This window comes from Hypanus sabinus, chromosome 30, assembly GCF_030144855.1.
Source record: "Hypanus sabinus isolate sHypSab1 chromosome 30, sHypSab1.hap1, whole genome shotgun sequence".
Classification (NCBI taxonomy): Eukaryota; Metazoa; Chordata; class Chondrichthyes; order Myliobatiformes; family Dasyatidae; genus Hypanus; species Hypanus sabinus.
Genome location: NC_082735.1, coordinates 309,791 through 330,092, shown reverse-complemented (window position 1 = coordinate 330,092; position 20,302 = coordinate 309,791). Strand labels below are relative to the sequence as shown.

At 45.2% G+C, this 20,302-nt stretch overlaps 1 protein-coding gene across 1 annotated transcript in view; it reads left to right on the top strand.

Annotated features, from left to right (window-relative positions):
* col16a1 (collagen, type XVI, alpha 1) overlaps nucleotides 1-20,302 on the top strand; it is a gene marked incomplete at its 3' end in the record, with an annotated part of 565,824 nt that overhangs the window by 237,730 nt on the left and 307,792 nt on the right. Inside the window, exon 24 of the mRNA XM_059954228.1 lies at nucleotides 6,100-6,153. Within this exon, the coding sequence (XP_059810211.1) occupies nucleotides 6,100-6,153 (54 nt within the window). The remainder of the gene's footprint in view (nucleotides 1-6,099; nucleotides 6,154-20,302) is intronic.

The window sequence follows — 20,302 nt, the reverse complement described above, 5'->3', positions numbered from 1 at the left end:
CTCGCCCGTTTCCACCTAAGCCCGTTGAGCCAAAGCCCTCAAGCCTTCACTCTGCTCCTGGCTCACTCCGCTGCCCTCTGTATAAGGCTGTGGTCCTTTTAAATCTTCCGCGCGTCACTGCCCAACGTCACACGCCTGCGCAGTCTGTTAACTCCAATGAAAATGGCTCCCGCAGCACTCCCGTTCTGATTCTCAGACTTCCTTCTCCAAATTCCTGTGACAAAATCCATGGAGGTGTGCACCCATAGTCTGTCCAGAACACGTGGAGGGTGAAAAAGCCCTTCAGGTTGAGTGCAGGGCTCCTTGTTACACCTTGCGTGCCTGCACGTATTGTCGGACCTCTTTAGCCATTCAAGACCATCAGTATCTTAATGAATTCAAGGATCCTGGCCACCGCTGGGTGAGTGTTCATTCTGGGTGCATGACCCAATTGAAGTATAAATAGGACTGATCTTGGGAATCTCTCCTTGCACCTGGTCCTTGTGAATAATTGTGGTGATCTCTATGAATGGGCTCTGTCTCCTGAACTTGGGACAAATGGTAGTAGACTGCTGACTTTCAGGTTCATCGAGCGGACGAGACATTGCACCTGGTCCTTGTGAATAATTGTGGTGATCTCTATGAATTGGCTCTGTCTCCTGAACTTGGGACAAATGGTAGTAGACTGCTGACTTTCAGGTTCATCGAGCGGACGAGACATTGCACCTGGTCCTTGTGAATAATTGTGGTGATCTCTATGAATGGGCTCTGTCTCCTGAACTTGGGACAAATGGTAGTAGACTGCTGACTTTCAGGTTCATCGAGCGGACGAGACATTGCACCTGGTCCTTGTGAATAATTGTGGTGATCTCTATGAATGGGCTCTGTCTCCTGAACTTGGGACAAATGGTAGTAGACTGCTGACTTTCAGGTTCATCGAGCGGACGAGACATTGCACCTGGTCCTTGTGAATAATTGTGGTGATCTCTATGAATGGGCTCTGTCTCCTGAACTTGGGACAAATGGTAGTAGACTGCTGACTTTCAGGTTCATCGAGCGGACGAGACATTGCACCTGGTTTCTGATTCTTTGATAGAATCTAGTTGACAGGTCAGGACAAAACTGAACCAGTTAAAGAAAAGAGACCTCATGGACTGTCTGGAATTCAGTCCTTTGGCCTCTTAAATATAAGCCAGGTTCTTGTGGTCTGTCTGTACAATAAAAGGGTTCTTGGCACTCTCAAGCCAATGATGCCACTCCTCCAAAGCTAACTTGACTGTGAGCTGCTCTGGATTTCCAATATTGTGGTTCACCTCTGGCGGGGATAGCCACCTGGAGAAGAACACATACATGAGCAGTTTATTGTCCGAAGGTGGGCATTGAGGCAACACTGCACCCACTCCGACGTCTGAGATGTCCACCTCCACAATGATTAGGTGAAACCAAAATTGGAACTGTCTGCTGTATCAGCACTGAAAAAGCAGCCTCCTTTTCGGTTGTCCAAACCCTTGGATCTCTTAGTTAGTTCTGTCAGTGGAGCCACTACTGAGCTGAAGTTCCTGATGAACTACCTGCAAAAGTTGGCAAATCCTTGGATTAATTGGACTTGTTTCACATTGGATTGTTGTGGCCAATCTCTGACTGCTTTTATCTTGGTGGAATCCATCTTAAAATTGCCATTAGAGATGACAAAACCCAAAAATAAAATGGTGACCATGTGAAATTTGGATTTCTCCAGGTTGATACAGAGTCCATGATCTAAAAGTCTCATTAGAATCAAAATCAGGTTTAATATCACTGATATATGTCATGAAATTTGTTAACCTAGCAGCATCAATACAATGCAATACATGATAATATAGATAATAGAGAAAAATAAATGTGTGAAGAAGTAGTTTGATTAAAATACTGCAAAACAAATAATATAAAAAAAAGTGAGGTAGTGCTCAGGGTTGCAATGTCCATTTAGAAATTAAATGGCAGAGGGATAGAAACTATTCCTGACTCATTAAGTATGTGCCTTCAAGCTTCTGTACATCCTTCCTGATGGTAACAGTGAGAAGAGGGCATGCCCTGGGAAATGGGGATCTTTAATGATGGATGCAACCTTTCTGAGGCACCGCTCCTTGAAGATGTCTTGGATATTCTGGAGGCTGGTACCTATGCTGGAGCCGAGTACTTTTACAACATCCTGTAGCTTATTCCGATCCTGTGCAGTAGTCACCCGCCTTCCCCCCCCCCCCCCCCCACCACCACCCATACCAGACGATGCAGCCTGTCAGAATGCTTTCCATGATACATCTGTAGAGGTTTTTGCATGTTTTAGGTGACGAAGCAAATCTCCTCGATCTCTTAATGAAATGTAAGATAACTCTGATGTGAATGACGTGCTCCTCCATGGACTTTGAGAAGATCAGAATCTCATCCAAGTAGACGAAGGCATTCTTATGGAGAGTATCCCAGCCTGGAAAACAGCTGGGACATTTATGAGGCCATAGGGTATGATCAGGTATTCACAGTGTCCCGAGGAGGGGAGAAACAGCTGGAAGCCTATGAGCACCCTAAAGGGGAAGGGAGAGAGAAGAGGTGCATTACTTTAGTCTGATGTTTTAGAGCTTCAGAAGGTAAATATCTGCATGTTCTCTTTTTAAACACGAGAGAGTCTGCAGATGCCAGGCAGTATCTATGGAAAAGAGTATAGTTGACATTTTGGGTCAAGACCCTTTGGCAGGACTGGAGAAAAAAAAATTAAATGTAAGTTTAAAAGGTGGGGCAGGGGAGAGAGAAGCACAAGGTGATCGGTGAAATCGAGAGGGGGAAGGGGTGAAGTAAAGAGCTGGGAAGTTGATTGGTGAAGAGATGCAGGGCTGGAGAAGGGGGTGTCTAATAGGTGGGGATATAAGGCCATGGAAGAAAAAACTGAGGGGAGGAGCACCCGAGGGTGGCGATAGGCAGGCAAGGAGATAACGTGAGAGAAGGAAAAGGGGATAGGAAATGGTAAGGTGGGCAGGCATTACCAGAAATCGATGTTCATGTCATGAGGTTGGAGGCTATCCAAATGGAATATAAGATGTTCCTCCAACCTAAGTGTGGCCTCGACAGTGGAGGAGGCCATGGATAGACATACCAGAATGGGAATGGGAAGTTGAATTAAAATGGGTGGCCACTGGGAGATCCTGCTTTCTCTGGTGGTGAAGTGGTCTCCCAATCTATGTTCGGTCTCATCAATATATAGGAGGCTACTTCGGGAGCACCAGTCATAATATATGACCCCCAACAGACTCACAGGTGAAGTGTCACCTCACCTGGGAGGACTGTTTGGGGCCCTGAAAGTTAGTGAGGGAGGAGGTGTAGGAGCAGGTGTAGCACTTGTTGCACTTGCAAGGATAAGTGCTTGGAGGGAGATAAGTAGGGAGGGAGTGTATCACCGTTCTTGCAGGTGGGTCACCAGGACCTTGAGCAGGAGACGGGCTAGTCTTTGTCAGGAACTAGAACTGTGATGCATTGAGGCTGGCCTCAGGCTGGACCTCTCCATCATCTTGCTCCACCAGGTGATTATCAAGGCTTCAAGGGGCTCTTTCAAGGCAAGGGCATCCTTTAGTTCACCTCGGAGTCCGTGGCAGTACAGAGTGGCCAAGGCCTTCCCGTTCCAGCAGTTCTCTTCGGCCAGACTGCAACTCAATAGCATAGTAGGCAGCTGAATAACTATCCTGTCACAGCTTTATCGGACAGCCCAAGGCTTGGTTTGCTCTGGTGGGATGATGGAACACCCTCTCCATGGCGGCCATGAGTCCGAGCAAATCTCTGACCTTTGCTCCTTTGTTCCAGGCCAAGGCCCTCCCAGTTAGGAGGGCCACCTTTCTGCGCTCCGTTGCGGACAGGACAGCTGGAGTTCAACCACCAATGAACATTGAGTGAGGAAGCCATGGCAAGAGTCCTGGTCATTGCAAAAACTCTAGGGTCGGAAGATGAATTGGCTCCACAGAACGACTGACAGCCTCACACGAATGACTCTGGCTTCGTTCTTGTGATGGTTGGCGCATGGCGACTTGGAGGTCATGTGTCTCCAGGGTCTGTCTAGAAATGTTCTCGCTGTGGCTGGCCACGGCAGGCAAGAAGCTCTGATGGGTTAGGCTCAATCGTACTGTGAGAGAGTCACAGTATGATTAGGTACCGTGAATGGTTAGGACCCAAGTTCTGGAGATTAATGCTGAGACATCAGATGAGCCTGAAATGAAGTCAGGTTCTAAACTGGACACCAGATGAGAATCCGAAATTAAGCTGACAATTGAGGCCCAAAACATGGCCGCCAGTTAGCAGGCAGGCCTGAATCGTTAAAGAGGCTGGACCTGCTAACCATTATTCCAGGGGGTTAGTATCTAAACACAGGAGGCTGGCACAGTAAGGTGCGTGTTGTAACATAGTATAGATAGGATGTATTCATGCAGACTTCTTCCCCTCAGGTTGGGTGAGACTAAAACTAGAGGTCATAGTTGTAGGGTGAAAGGTGAAATACTTAAGGGGAGTCCAAGGCACAGTCTCCTCACTCAGAGTGTGAAATGAGCTGTAGCAGAAGTGAGTTCAATTGTAACATTTAAGAAAAGTTGTATACAGTCGGCCCTCCTTATCTGTGGAGGATTGCTTCCGGGACCCCCCCGCGGATACCAAAAAACGCGGATGCTCAAGTTCCTTATTTAGCCTGAGCAGTGCGGTGGTCTTTAGGACCCAGCGGAACCCCGGACTTTATTTAACCTGTCTCAGTGCGGTGGTCTTTAGGACCCAGCGGAACCCCGGACTTTATTTAACCTGTCTCAGTGCGGTGGTCTTTAGGACCCAGCGGAACCCCGAACTTTATTTAACCTGTCTCAGTGCGGTGGACATTAGGACCCAGCGGAACCCCGGACTTTATTTAACCTGTCTCAGTGCGGTGGACATTAGGACCTGCAGCAGCTCTGAATCTGCAGTGTTTCTGTTCACAAAAATAATCACAATCACGATTGAAAATAAAGTGGAAACAATAAAGCGATCGGAAAGAGGTGAAATGCCATCGGTCATCAGAAAAGTGTTAGGCTACAGTCTGTCAACGAGCAAAACAAGAAGAATAAAGTGAGAAAGGTAAAGCCCTGATGAAAGCTACAATTATTACAAAGCAACACACTGGTTTAATTGTTGAATTACATGCGTTTCCTAAGTGTTTTATATGCATAGAAAGGTAAAATGTATACTATGTACAAAGACGAACGTTTGACTAAATAATACCAGATGTACCTGTTTCGACTTCAAATCCGACTTAAAGGCGGACTCAGGATCGGAACTCGGTCATAACCCGGGGACTGCCTGCACTTTTAAATCATCTCTAGATTACTTATAATATCTAATACAATGTAAATGCTATGTAAATAGTTGTTATGCTGTATTGTTTAGGGAATAATAACAAGAAAAAATAGTCTGTACATGCTCAAATAACGAGTGCTGGAGAGAGAACTTCTGGGTTATCCAGAGTCACAGTTGGTTGAATCCATAGATGCGGAACCCGCGGATAAGGAGGGCCAAATGTCAATATAAGATTGGATACGTATGTGAGAGGCTGTCATCTGGGTACATGTAGATGGGACAAGGAAAAAGGCAAGCCAGCAGTAACTAGATGGACCAAAGGACCTGGTTCTGTGACTCTGTAATTTTAGAGATTTAGTTACCACAGAAGTGGAGAGCATGTAGGAACAAGGTGGCTAACACTTCAGCCTGGAGTACTGGTGATGTTTTATGGTGCTCAGCCATACAGGCGAGTGTCACGGGATCATTCTGTTCTTCCCTGGGTTTAAGCTGAGAGGACGTTACACTCATGGAGACAATATCCACTACTTGCCCACTCCTCTCTCTACATTGGCACAGGTAATAAAGAGTCTGCCCATACCATGGTACCACAGTTTACTCCTGGTGATAATCAGAAAGTTGAGCTGGGATTTGCTGAGCACAGATATCTGGTAAGAGTACCATTACTGAAGAAGTATATCCTTGCCTGTAAAGTGCTCTGGGTGTCATGCAGTTACTTTAGAAATGTACCTGTCCTTGAACTCTGCATTTTAACCAATACTTAACATTCGCCTTTGTTATTGACAGGGCAAGCGTGGTCCGCAAGGTGTCCCTGGGCATGATGCGGAGAAGGGAGACAAGGTAGGTGGTCCACGCTCCAGCCTTCACTGCTGCAGGCCCGCTCACCCAGATCACAGACAGTGTCTGCTCATCCCAAGGGCTGATTTTCATGCCCCTGTAGATCTCTGCCCACGTAAATCACAGAGGTAAAAAGGCCTGAATTTGTGAGTAGCAGAATGTTCACGTTCTTTCCACTCAGTCATCCCGATCACATCACAGTGACAACAGTCTCAGTGACACTGTGAACATCACACTGACAACAGTCTTATTGACACTGGACTCATCACACTCACATCAGTCTCATGACACTGGACTCATCACATTGACAACAGTCTTATTGACACTGGGCACATCACATTGAAAACAGTCTTATTGACACTGAACTCATCACACTGACATCAGTCTCATGACACTGGGCACATCACACTGACATCAGTCTCATGACACTGGACTCATCACACTGACAACAGTCTTATTGACACTGAACTCATCACACTGACATCAGTCTCATGACACTGGACTCATCACACTGACATCAGTCTCATGACACTGGGCACATCACGTTGACATCAGTCTCAGTGACACTGGACACATCACAGTGACAACAGTCTTATTGACACTGGGCACATCACACTGACATCAGTCTCAGTGACACTGGACTCATCACATTGACAACAGTCTTATTGACACTGGGCTCATCACATTGACAACAGTCTCTGACACTGGGCACATCACATTGACAACAGTCTTATTGACACTGGACTCATCACATTGACAACAGTCTTATTGACACTGGAAACAACACAGTGACATCAGTCTCAGTGACACTGGAAACATCACACTGACAGTGATACTGGAAACAACACAGTGAATCAGCCCCAGTGACACTGGGCACATCACACTGACATCAGTCTCTGTGACACTGGGCACATCACACTGACAACAGTCTTATTGACACTGGAAACATCACAGTGACAACAGTCTCAGTGACACTGTGAACATCACACTGACATCAGTCTTATTGACACTGGAAACATCACAGTGACAACAGTCTCAGTGACACTGTGAACATCACACTGACATCAGTCTTATTGACACTGGAAACATCACAGTGACAACAGTCTTATTGACACTGGGCACATCACATTGACAACAGTCTTATTGACACTGAACTCATCACATTGACATCAGTCTCATGACACTGGACTCATCACATTGACAACAGTCTTATTGACACTGGGCACATCACATTGACAACAGTCTTATTCACTCTGCCCACGTAAATCACAGAGGTAAAAAGGCCTGAATTTGTGAGTAGCAGGATGTTCACGTTCTTTCCACTCAGTCATACCGATCACAACACACTGACATCAGTCTCAGTGACACTAGACTCATCACACTGACAACAGTCTCAGTGACACTGGGCACATCACATTGACAACAGTCTTATTGACAGTGGAAACATCACAGTGACAACAGTCTCTGACACTGGGCACATCACATTGACAACAGTCTTATTGACACTGGGCTCATCACATTGACAACAGTCTCTGTGACACTGGACTCATCACATTGACAACAGTCTTATTGACACTGGAAACAACACAGTGACATCAGTCTCAGTGACACTGGAAACATCACACTGACAACAACACACTGACATCAGTCTCTGTGACACTGGAAACATCACACTGACAACAACACACTGACATCAGTCTCAGTGACACTGGACTCATCACACTGACAACAGTCTTATTGACACTGGGCACATCACACTGACAACAGTCTTATTGACACTGAACTCATCACACTGACATCAGTCTCATGACGCTGGGCACATCACATTGACAACAGTCTTATTGACACTGGAAACATCACAGTGACAACAGTCTCAGTGACACTGGGCACATCACAGTGACAACAGTCTTATTGACACTGGAAACATCACAGTGACATCAGTCTCAGTGACGACTCATCACACTGACATCAGTCTCAGTGACACTGGACTCATCACACTGACAACAGTCTTATTGACACTGGACTCATCACACTGACAACAGTCTTATTGACACTGGGCTCATCACACTGACATCAGTCTCATGACACTGGGCACATCACATTGACATCAGTCTCAGTGACACTGGACACATCACAGTGACATCAGTCTCAGTGACACTGGAAACAACACACTGACATCAGTCTAAGTGACACTAGACTCATCACATTGAAAACAGTCTTATTGACACTGGACATCACACTGACAGCAGTCTCATGACACTGGACTCATCACACTGACAGTGATACTGGAAACAACACAGTGAATCAGCCCCAGTGACACTGGGCACATCACATTGAAAACAGTCTCAGTGACATGGGACTCATCACAGTGAATCAGCCTCAGTGACACTGTGAACATCACACTGACATCAGTCTCTGTGACACTGGGCACATCACACTGACAACAGTCTTATTGACACTGGAAACATCACAGTGACAACAGTCTCAGTGACACTGTGAACATCACACTGACATCAGTCTTATTGACACTGGAAACATCACAGTGACAACAGTCTCAGTGACACTGTGAACATCACACTGACATCAGTCTTATTGACACTGGAAACATCACAGTGACAACAGTCTTATTGACACTGGAAACATCACAGTGACAACAGTCTTATTGACACTGGGCACATCACATTGAAAACAGTCTTATTGACACTGAACTCATCACATTGACATCAGTCTCATGACACTGGACTCATCACATTGACAACAGTCTTATTGACACTGGGCACATCACATTGACAACAGTCTTATTCACTCTGCCCACGTAAATCAGAGGTAAAAAGGCCTGAATTTCTGAGTAGCAGGATGTTCACGTTCTTTCCACTCAGTCATACCGATCACAACACACTGACATCAGTCTCAGTGACACTAGACTCATCACACTGACAACAGTCTCAGTGACACTGGGCACATCACATTGACAACAGTCTTATTGACAGTGGAAACATCACAGTGACAACAGTCTTATTGACACTGGGCACATCACACTGACATCAGTCTCAGTGACACTGGAAACATCACACTGACATCAGTCTCAGTGACACTGGACTCATCACACTGACAACAGTCTTATTGACATTGGGCACATCACATTGACAACAGTCTTATTGACACTGGAAAGATCACAGTGACAAGAGTCTCCGTGACACTGTGAACAACACACTGACATCAGTCTCATTGACACTGGAAACATCACAGTGACAACAGTCTTATTGACACTGGGCACATCACACTGACATCAGTCTCAGTGACACTGGGCACGTCACACTGACATCAGTCTCAGTGACACTGGAAACAACACAGTGACAACAGTCTCAGTGACACTGGGCACATCACACTGACATCAGTCTCAGTGACACTGGGCACGTCACACTGACATCAGTCTCAGTGACACTGGAAACAACACACTGACATCAGTCTCAGTGACACTGGACTCATCACACTGACAACAGTCTTATTGACATTGGGCACATCACATTGACAACAGTTTTATTGACAGTGGGCACATCACATTGACAACAGTCTTATTCACTCTGCCCACGTAAATCACAGAGGTAAAAAGGCCTGAATTTGTGAGTAGCAGGATGTTCACGTTCTTTCCACTCAGTCATACCGATCACAACACACTGACATCAGTCTCAGTGACACTAGACTCATCACACTGACAACAGTCTCAGTGACACTGGGCACATCACATTGACAACAGTCTTATTGACAGTGGAAACATCACAGTGACAACAGTCTTATTGACACTGGGCACATCACACTGACATCAGTCTCAGTGACACTGGAAACATCACACTGACATCAGTCTCAGTGACACTGGACTCATCACACTGACAACAGACTTATTGACACTGGAAACATCACAGTGACAAGAGTCTCCGTGACACTGGGCACATCACACTGACATCAGTCTCAGTGACAGTGGAAACATCACAGTGACAACAGTCTTATTGACACTGGGCATGTCACACTGACATCAGTCTCAGTGACACTGGGCACGTCACACTGACATCAGTCTCAGTGACACTGGAAACAACACACTGACATCAGTCTCAGTGACACTGGACTCATCACACTGACAACAGTCTTATTGACATTGGGCACATCACATTGACAACAGTTTTATTGACACTGGAAACAACACACTGACATCAGTCTCAGTGACACTGGACTCATCACACTGACAACAGTCTTATTGACACTGGGCACATCACACTGACATCAGTCTCAGTGACACTGGACTCATCACACTGACAACAGTCTTATTGACACTGGGCTCATCACATTGACAACAGTCTCTGTGACACTGGGCACATCACATTGACAACAGTTTTATTGACACTGGAAACAACACACTGACATCAGTCTCAGTGACACTGGACTCATCACACTGACAACAGTCTTATTGACACTGAACGCATCACACTGACATCAGTCTCATAACACTGGGCACATCACATTGACATCAGTCTCAGTGACACTGGACACATCACAGTGACAACAGTCTCAGTGACACTGGAAACAACACACTGACATCAGTCTCAGTGACACTGGACTCATCACACTGACAACAGTCTTATTGACACTGGGCACATCACATTGACAACAGTCTTATTGACACTGGACTCATCACATTGACATCAGTCTCTGTGACACTGGGCACATCACATTGACAACAGTCTTATTGACACTGGAAACAACACACTGACATCAGTCTCAGTGACACTGGACTCATCACACTGACAACAGTCTTATTGACACTGGGCACATCACATTGAAAACAGTCTTATTGACACTGGAAACAACACACTGACATCAGTCTCAGTGACACTGGACTCATCACACTGACAACAGTCTTATTGACACTGGGCTCATCACATTGACAACAGTCTCTGTGACACTGGGCACATCAATTTGACAACAGTCTTATTGACACTGGAAACAACACACTGACATCAGTCTCAGTGACACTGTGAACATCACACTGACATCAGTCTTATTGACACTGGAAACATCACAGTGACAACAGTCTCAGTGACACTGTGAACATCACACTGACATCAGTCTTATTGACACTGGAAACATCACAGTGACAACAGTCTTATTGACACTGGAAACATCACAGTGACAACAGTCTTATTGACACTGGGCACATCACATTGAAAACAGTCTTATTGACACTGAACTCATCACATTGACATCAGTCTCATGACACTGGACTCATCACATTGACAACAGTCTTATTGACACTGGGCACATCACATTGACAACAGTCTTATTCACTCTGCCCACGTAAATCACAGAGGTAAAAAGGCCTGAATTTGTGAGTAGCAGGATGTTCACGTTCTTTCCACTCAGTCATACCGATCACAACACACTGACAACAGTCTCAGTGACACTGGGCACATCACATTGACAACAGTCTTATTGACAGTGGAAACATCACAGTGACAACAGTCTTATTGACACTGGGCACATCACACTGACATCAGTCTCAGTGACACTGGACTCATCACACTGACAACAGTCTTATTGACATTGGGCACATCACATTGACAACAGTCTTATTGACACTGGAAACATCACAGTGACAAGAGTCTCCGTGACACTGTGAACAACACACTGACATCAGTCTCATTGACACTGGAAACATCACAGTGACAACAGTCTTATTGACACTGGGCACATCACACTGACATCAGTCTCAGTGACACTGGGCACGTCACACTGACATCAGTCTCAGTGACACTGGAAACAACACAGTGACAACAGTCTCAGTGACACTGGGCACATCACACTGACATCAGTCTCAGTGACACTGGGCACGTCACACTGACATCAGTCTCAGTGACACTGGAAACAACACACTGACATCAGTCTCAGTGACACTGGACTCATCACACTGACAACAGTCTTATTGACACTGGGCACATCACATTGACAACAGTCTTATTGACACTGGGCACATCACACTGACATCAGTCTCAGTGACACTGGAAACATCACACTGACATCAGTCTCAGTGACACTGGACTCATCACACTGACAACAGTCTTATTGACACTGGGCACATCACATTGAAAACAGTCTTATTGACACTGAACTCATCATACTGACATCAGTCTCATGACGCTGGGCACATCACATTGACAACAGTCTTATTGACACTGGAAACATCACAGTGAAAACAGTCTCAGTGACACTGGAAACATCACAGTGACAACAGTCTCACTAACACTGTGAACATCACACTGACATCAGTCTCATTGACACTGGAAACATCACAGTGACAACAGTCTTATTGACACTGGAAACATTACAGTGACAACAGTCTTATTGACACTGGGCACTTCACATTGACATCAGTCTCTGTGACACTGGGCACATCACATTGACAACAGTCTTATTGACACTGGAAACAACACACTGACATCAGTCTCAGTGACACTGGACTCATCACACTGACAACACTCTTATTTACACTGGGCACATCACATTGAAAACAGTCTTATTGCCACTGGAAACAACACACTGACATCAGTCTCAGTGACACTAGACTCATCACACTGACAACAGTCTCAGTGACACTGGGCACATCACATTGACAACAGTCTTATTGACAGTGGAAACATCACAGTGACAACAGTCTTATTGACACTGGGCACATCACACTGACATCAGTCTCAGTGACACTGGAAACATCACACTGACATCAGTCTCAGTGACACTGGACTCATCACACTGACAACAGACTTATTGACACTGGAAACATCACAGTGACAAGAGTCTCCGTGACACTGGGCACATCACACTGACATCAGTCTCAGTGACAGTGGAAACATCACAGTGACAACAGTCTTATTGACACTGGGCACGTCACACTGACATCAGTCTCAGTGACACTGGGCACGTCACACTGACATCAGTCTCAGTGACACTGGAAACAACACACTGACATCAGTCTCAGTGACACTGGACTCATCACACTGACAACAGTCTTATTGACATTGGGCACATCACATTGACAACAGTTTTATTGACACTGGAAACAACACACTGACATCAGTCTCAGTGACACTGGACTCATCACACTGACAACAGTCTTATTGACACTGGGCACATCACACTGACATCAGTCTCAGTGACACTGGGCACATCACATTGACAACAGTCTTATTGACACTGGGCTCATCACATTGACAACAGTCTCTGTGACACTGGGCACATCACATTGACAACAGTTTTATTGACACTGGAAACAACACACTGACATCAGTCTCAGTGACACTGGACTCATCACACTGACAACAGTCTTATTGACACTGAACGCATCACACTGACATCAGTCTCATAACACTGGGCACATCACATTGACATCAGTCTCAGTGACACTGGACACATCACAGTGACAACAGTCTCAGTGACACTGGAAACAACACACTGACATCAGTCTCAGTGACACTGGACTCATCACACTGACAACAGTCTTATTGACACTGGGCACATCACATTGACAACAGTCTTATTGACACTGGACTCATCACATTGACATCAGTCTCTGTGACACTGGGCACATCACATTGACAACAGTCTTATTGACACTGGAAACAACACACTGACATCAGTCTCAGTGACACTGGACTCATCACACTGACAACAGTCTTATTGACACTGGGCACATCACATTGAAAACAGTCTTATTGACACTGGAAACAACACACTGACATCAGTCTCAGTGACACTGGACTCATCACACTGACAACAGTCTTATTGACACTGGGCTCATCACATTGACAACAGTCTCTGTGACACTGGGCACATCACATTGACAACAGTCTTATTGACACTGGAAACAACACACTGACATCAGTCTCAGTGACACTGTGAACATCACACTGACATCAGTCTTATTGACACTGGAAACATCACAGTGACAACAGTCTCAGTGACACTGTGAACATCACACTGACATCAGTCTTATTGACACTGGAAACATCACAGTGACAACAGTCTTATTGACACTGGAAACATCACAGTGACAACAGTCTTATTGACACTGGGCACATCACATTGAAAACAGTCTTATTGACACTGAACTCATCACATTGACATCAGTCTCATGACACTGGACTCATCACATTGACAACAGTCTTATTGACACTGGGCACATCACATTGACAACAGTCTTATTCACTCTGCCCACGTAAATCACAGAGGTAAAAAGGCCTGAATTTGTGAGTAGCAGGATGTTCACGTTCTTTCCACTCAGTCATACCGATCACAACACACTGACAACAGTCTCAGTGACACTGGGCACATCACATTGACAACAGTCTTATTGACAGTGGAAACATCACAGTGACAACAGTCTTATTGACACTGGGCACATCACACTGACATCAGTCTCAGTGACACTGGACTCATCACACTGACAACAGTCTTATTGACATTGGGCACATCACATTGACAACAGTCTTATTGACACTGGAAACATCACAGTGACAAGAGTCTCCGTGACACTGTGAACAACACACTGACATCAGTCTCATTGACACTGGAAACATCACAGTGACAACAGTCTTATTGACACTGGGCACATCACACTGACATCAGTCTCAGTGACACTGGGCACGTCACACTGACATCAGTCTCAGTGACACTGGAAACAACACAGTGACAACAGTCTCAGTGACACTGGGCACATCACACTGACATCAGTCTCAGTGACACTGGGCACGTCACACTGACATCAGTCTCAGTGACACTGGAAACAACACACTGACATCAGTCTCAGTGACACTGGACTCATCACACTGACAACAGTCTTATTGACATTGGGCACATCACATTGACAACAGTTTTATTGACACTGGAAACAACACACTGACATCAGTCTCAGTGACACTGGACTCATCACATTGACAACAGTCTTATTGACACTGGGCACATCACATTGAAAACAGTCTTATTGACACTGGAAACAACACACTGACATCAGTCTCAGTGACACTGTGAACATCACACTGACATCAGTCTTATTGACACTGGAAACATCACAGTGACAACAGTCTTATTGACACTGGAAACATCACAGTGACAACAGTCTCAGTGACACTGTGAACATCACACTGACAACAGTCTTATTGACACTGGACTCATCACACTCACATCAGTCTCATGACACTGGACTCATCACACTGACAACAGTCTTATTGACACTGGGCTCATCACATTGACAACAGTCTTATTGACACTGGAAACAACACACTGACAACAACACACTGACATCAGTCTCAGTGACACTGGACTCATCACACTGACAACAGTCTTATTGACACAGGGCACATCACATTGAAAACAGTCTTATTGACACTGAACTCATCACACTGACAGTCTCATGACGCTGGGCACATCACATTGACAACAGTCTTATTGACACTGGAAACATCACAGTGACAACAGTCTCAGTGACACTGTGAACATCACACTGACATCAGTCTTATTGACACTGGAAACATCACAGTGACAACAGTCTTATTGACACTGGAAACATCACAGTGACAACAGTCTCAGTGACACTGGGCACATCACACTGACATCAGTCTCAGTGACGACTCATCACACTGACATCAGTCTCAGTGACGACTCATCACACTGACATCAGTCTTATTGACACTGGACTCATCACACTGACATCAGTCTCTGTGACACTGGGCACATCACATTGAAAACAGTCTTATTGACACTGGGCACATCACATTGAAAACAGTCTTATTGACACTGAACTCATTACACTGACATCAGTCTCATGACACTGGGCTCATCACATTGACAACAGTCTTATTGACACTGGAAACAACACACTGACAACAGTCTCATTGACACTGGGCACATCACACTGACAACAGTCTTATTGACACTGGGCACATCACATTGAAAACAGTCTTATTGACACTGGAAACAACACACTGACATCAGTCTCAGTGACACTGGACTCATCACACTGACAGTGATACTGGAAACAACACAGTGAATCAGCCCCAGTGACACTGGGAACATCACACTGACATCAGTCTCTGTGACACTGGGCACATCACATTGAAAACAGTCTCAGTGACATGGGACTCATCACAGTGAATCAGCCTCAGTGACACTGTGAACATCACACTGACATCAGTCTCTGTGACACTGGGCACATCACACTGACAACAGTCTTATTGACACTGGAAACATCACAGTGACAACAGTCTCAGTGACACTGTGAACATCACACTGACATCAGTCTTATTGACACTGGAAACATCACAGTGACAACAGTCTCAGTGACACTGTGAACATCACACTGACATCAGTCTTATTGACACTGGAAACATCACAGTGACAACAGTCTTATTGACACTGGAAACATCACAGTGACAACAGTCTTATTGACACTGGGCACATCACATTGAAAACAGTCTTATTGACACTGAACTCATCACATTGACATCAGTCTCATGACACTGGACTCATCACATTGACAACAGTCTTATTGACACTGGGCACATCACATTGACAACAGTCTTATTCACTCTGCCCACGTAAATCACAGAGGTAAAAAGGCCTGAATTTGTGAGTAGCAGGATGTTCACGTTCTTTCCACTCAGTCATACCGATCACAACACACTGACATCAGTCTCAGTGACACTAGACTCATCACACTGACAACAGTCTCAGTGACACTGGGCACATCACATTGACAACAGTCTTATTGACAGTGGAAACATCACAGTGACAACAGTCTTATTGACACTGGGCACATCACACTGACATCAGTCTCAGTGACACTGGAAACATCACACTGACATCAGTCTCAGTGACACTGGAAACAACACAGTGACAACAGTCTCAGTGACACTGGGCACATCACACTGACATCAGTCTCAGTGACACTGGGCACGTCACACTGACATCAGTCTCAGTGACACTGGAAACAACACACTGACATCAGTCTCAGTGACACTGGACTCATCACACTGACAACAGTCTTATTGACATTGGGCACATCACATTGACAACAGTTTTATTGACACTGGAAACAACACACTGACATCAGTCTCAGTGACACTGGACTCATCACACTGACAACAGTCTTATTGACACTGGGCACATCACACTGACATCAGTCTCAGTGACACTGGACTCATCACACTGAAAACAGTCTTATTGACACTGGACTCATCACATTGACATCAGTCTCTGTGACACTGGGCACATCACATTGACAACAGTTTTATTGACACTGGAAACAACACACTGACATCAGTCTCAGTGACACTGGACTCATCACACTGACAACAGTCTTATTGACACTGAACGCATCACACTGACATCAGTCTCATAACACTGGGCACATCACATTGACATCAGTCTCAGTGACACTGGACACATCACAGGGACAACAGTCTCAGTGACACTGGAAGCAACACACTGACATCAGTCTCAGTGACACTGGACTCATCACACTGACAACAGTCTTATTGACACTGGGCACATCACATTGAAAACAGTCTTATTGACACTGGAAACAACACACTGACATCAGTCTCAGTGACACTGGACTCATCACACTGACAACAGTCTTATTGACACTGGGCTCATCACATTGACAACAGTCTCTGTGACACTGGGCACATCACATTGACAACAGTCTTATTGACACTGGAAACAACACACTGACATCAGTCTCAGTGACACTGTGAACATCACACTGACATCAGTCTTATTGACACTGGAAACATCACAGTGACAACAGTCTCAGTGACACTGTGAACATCACACTGACATCAGTCTTATTGACACTGGAAACATCACAGTGACAACAGTCTTATTGACACTGGAAACATCACAGTGACAACAGTCTTATTGACACTGGGCACATCACATTGAAAACAGTCTTATTGACACTGAACTCATCACATTGACATCAGTCTCATGACACTGGACTCATCACATTGACAACAGTCTTATTCACTCTGCCCACGTAAATCACAGAGGTAAAAAGGCCTGAATTTGTGAGTAGCAGGATGTTCACGTTCTTTCCACTCAGTCATACCGATCACAACACACTGACATCAGTCTCAGTGACACTAGACTCATCACACTGACAACAGTCTCAGTGACACTGGGCACATCACATTGACAACAGTCTTATTGACAGTGGAAACATCACAGTGACAACAGTCTTATTGACACTGGGCACATCACACTGACATCAGTCTCAGTGACACTGGAAACATCACACTGACATCAGTCTCAGTGACACTGGACTCATCACACTGACAACAGTCTTATTGACATTGGGCACATCACATTGACAACAGTCTTATTGACACTGGAAACAACACACTGACATCAGTCTCAGTGACACTGGACTCATCACACTGACAACAGTCTTATTGACACTGAACGCATCACACTGACATCAGTCTCATAACACTGGGCACATCACATTGACATCAGTCTCAGTGACACTGGACACATCACAGTGACAACAGTCTCAGTGACACTGGAAACAACACACTGACATCAGTCTCAGTGACACTGGACTCATCACACTGACAACAGTCTTATTGACACTGGGCACATCACATTGACAACAGTCTTATTGACACTGGACTCATCACATTGACATCAGTCTCTGTGACACTGGGCACATCACATTGACAACAGTCTTATTGACACTGGAAACAACACACTGACATCAGTCTCAGTGACACTGGACTCATCACACTGACAACAGTCTTATTGACACTGGGCACATCACATTGAAAACAGTCTTATTGACACTGGAAACAACACACTGACATCAGTCTCAGTGACACTGGACTCATCACACTGACAACAGTCTTATTGACACTGGGCTCATCACATTGACAACAGTCTCTGTGACACTGGGCACATCACATTGACAACAGTCTTATTGACACTGGAAACAACACACTGACATCAGTCTCAGTGACACTGTGAACATCACACTGACATCAGTCTTATTGACACTGGAAACATCACAGTGACAACAGTCTCAGTGACACTGTGAACATCACACTGACATCAGTCTTATTGACACTGGAAACATCACAGTGACAACAGTCTTATTGACACTGGAAACATCACAGTGACAACAGTCTTATTGACACTGGGCACATCACATTGAAAACAGTCTTATTGACACTGAACTCATCACATTGACATCAGTCTCATGACACTGGACTCATCACATTGACAACAGTCTTATTGACACTGGGCACATCACATTGACAACAGTCTTATTCACTCTGCCCACGTAAATCAGAGGTAAAAAGGCCTGAATTTGTGAGTAGCAGGATGTTCACGTTCTTTCCACTCAGTCATACCGATCACAACACACTGACATCAGTCTCAGTGACACTAGACTCATCACACTGACAACAGTCTCAGTGACACTGGGCACATCACATTGACAACAGTCTTATTGACAGTGGAAACATCACAGTGACAACAGTCTTATTGACACTGGGCACATCACACTGACATCAGTCTCAGTGACACTGGAAACATCACACTGACATCAGTCTCAGTGACACTGGACTCATCACACTGACAACAGTCTTATTGACATTGGGCACATCACATTGACAACAGTCTTATTGACACTGGAAACATCACAGTGACAAGAGTCTCCGTGACACTGTGAACAACACACTGACATCAGTCTCATTGACACTGGAAACATCACAGTGACAACAGTCTTATTGACACTGGGCACATCACACTGACATCAGTCTCAGTGACACTGGGCACGTCACACTGACATCAGTCTCAGTGACACTGGAAACAACACAGTGACAACAGTCTCAGTGACACTGGGCACATCACACTGACATCAGTCTCAGTGACACTGGGCACGTCACACTGACATCAGTCTCAGTGACACTGGAAACAACACACTGACATCAGTCTCAGTGACACTGGACTCATCACACTGACAACAGTCTTATTGACATTGGGCACATCACATTGACAACAGTTTTATTGACACTGGAAACATCACACTGACATCAGTCTCAGTGACACT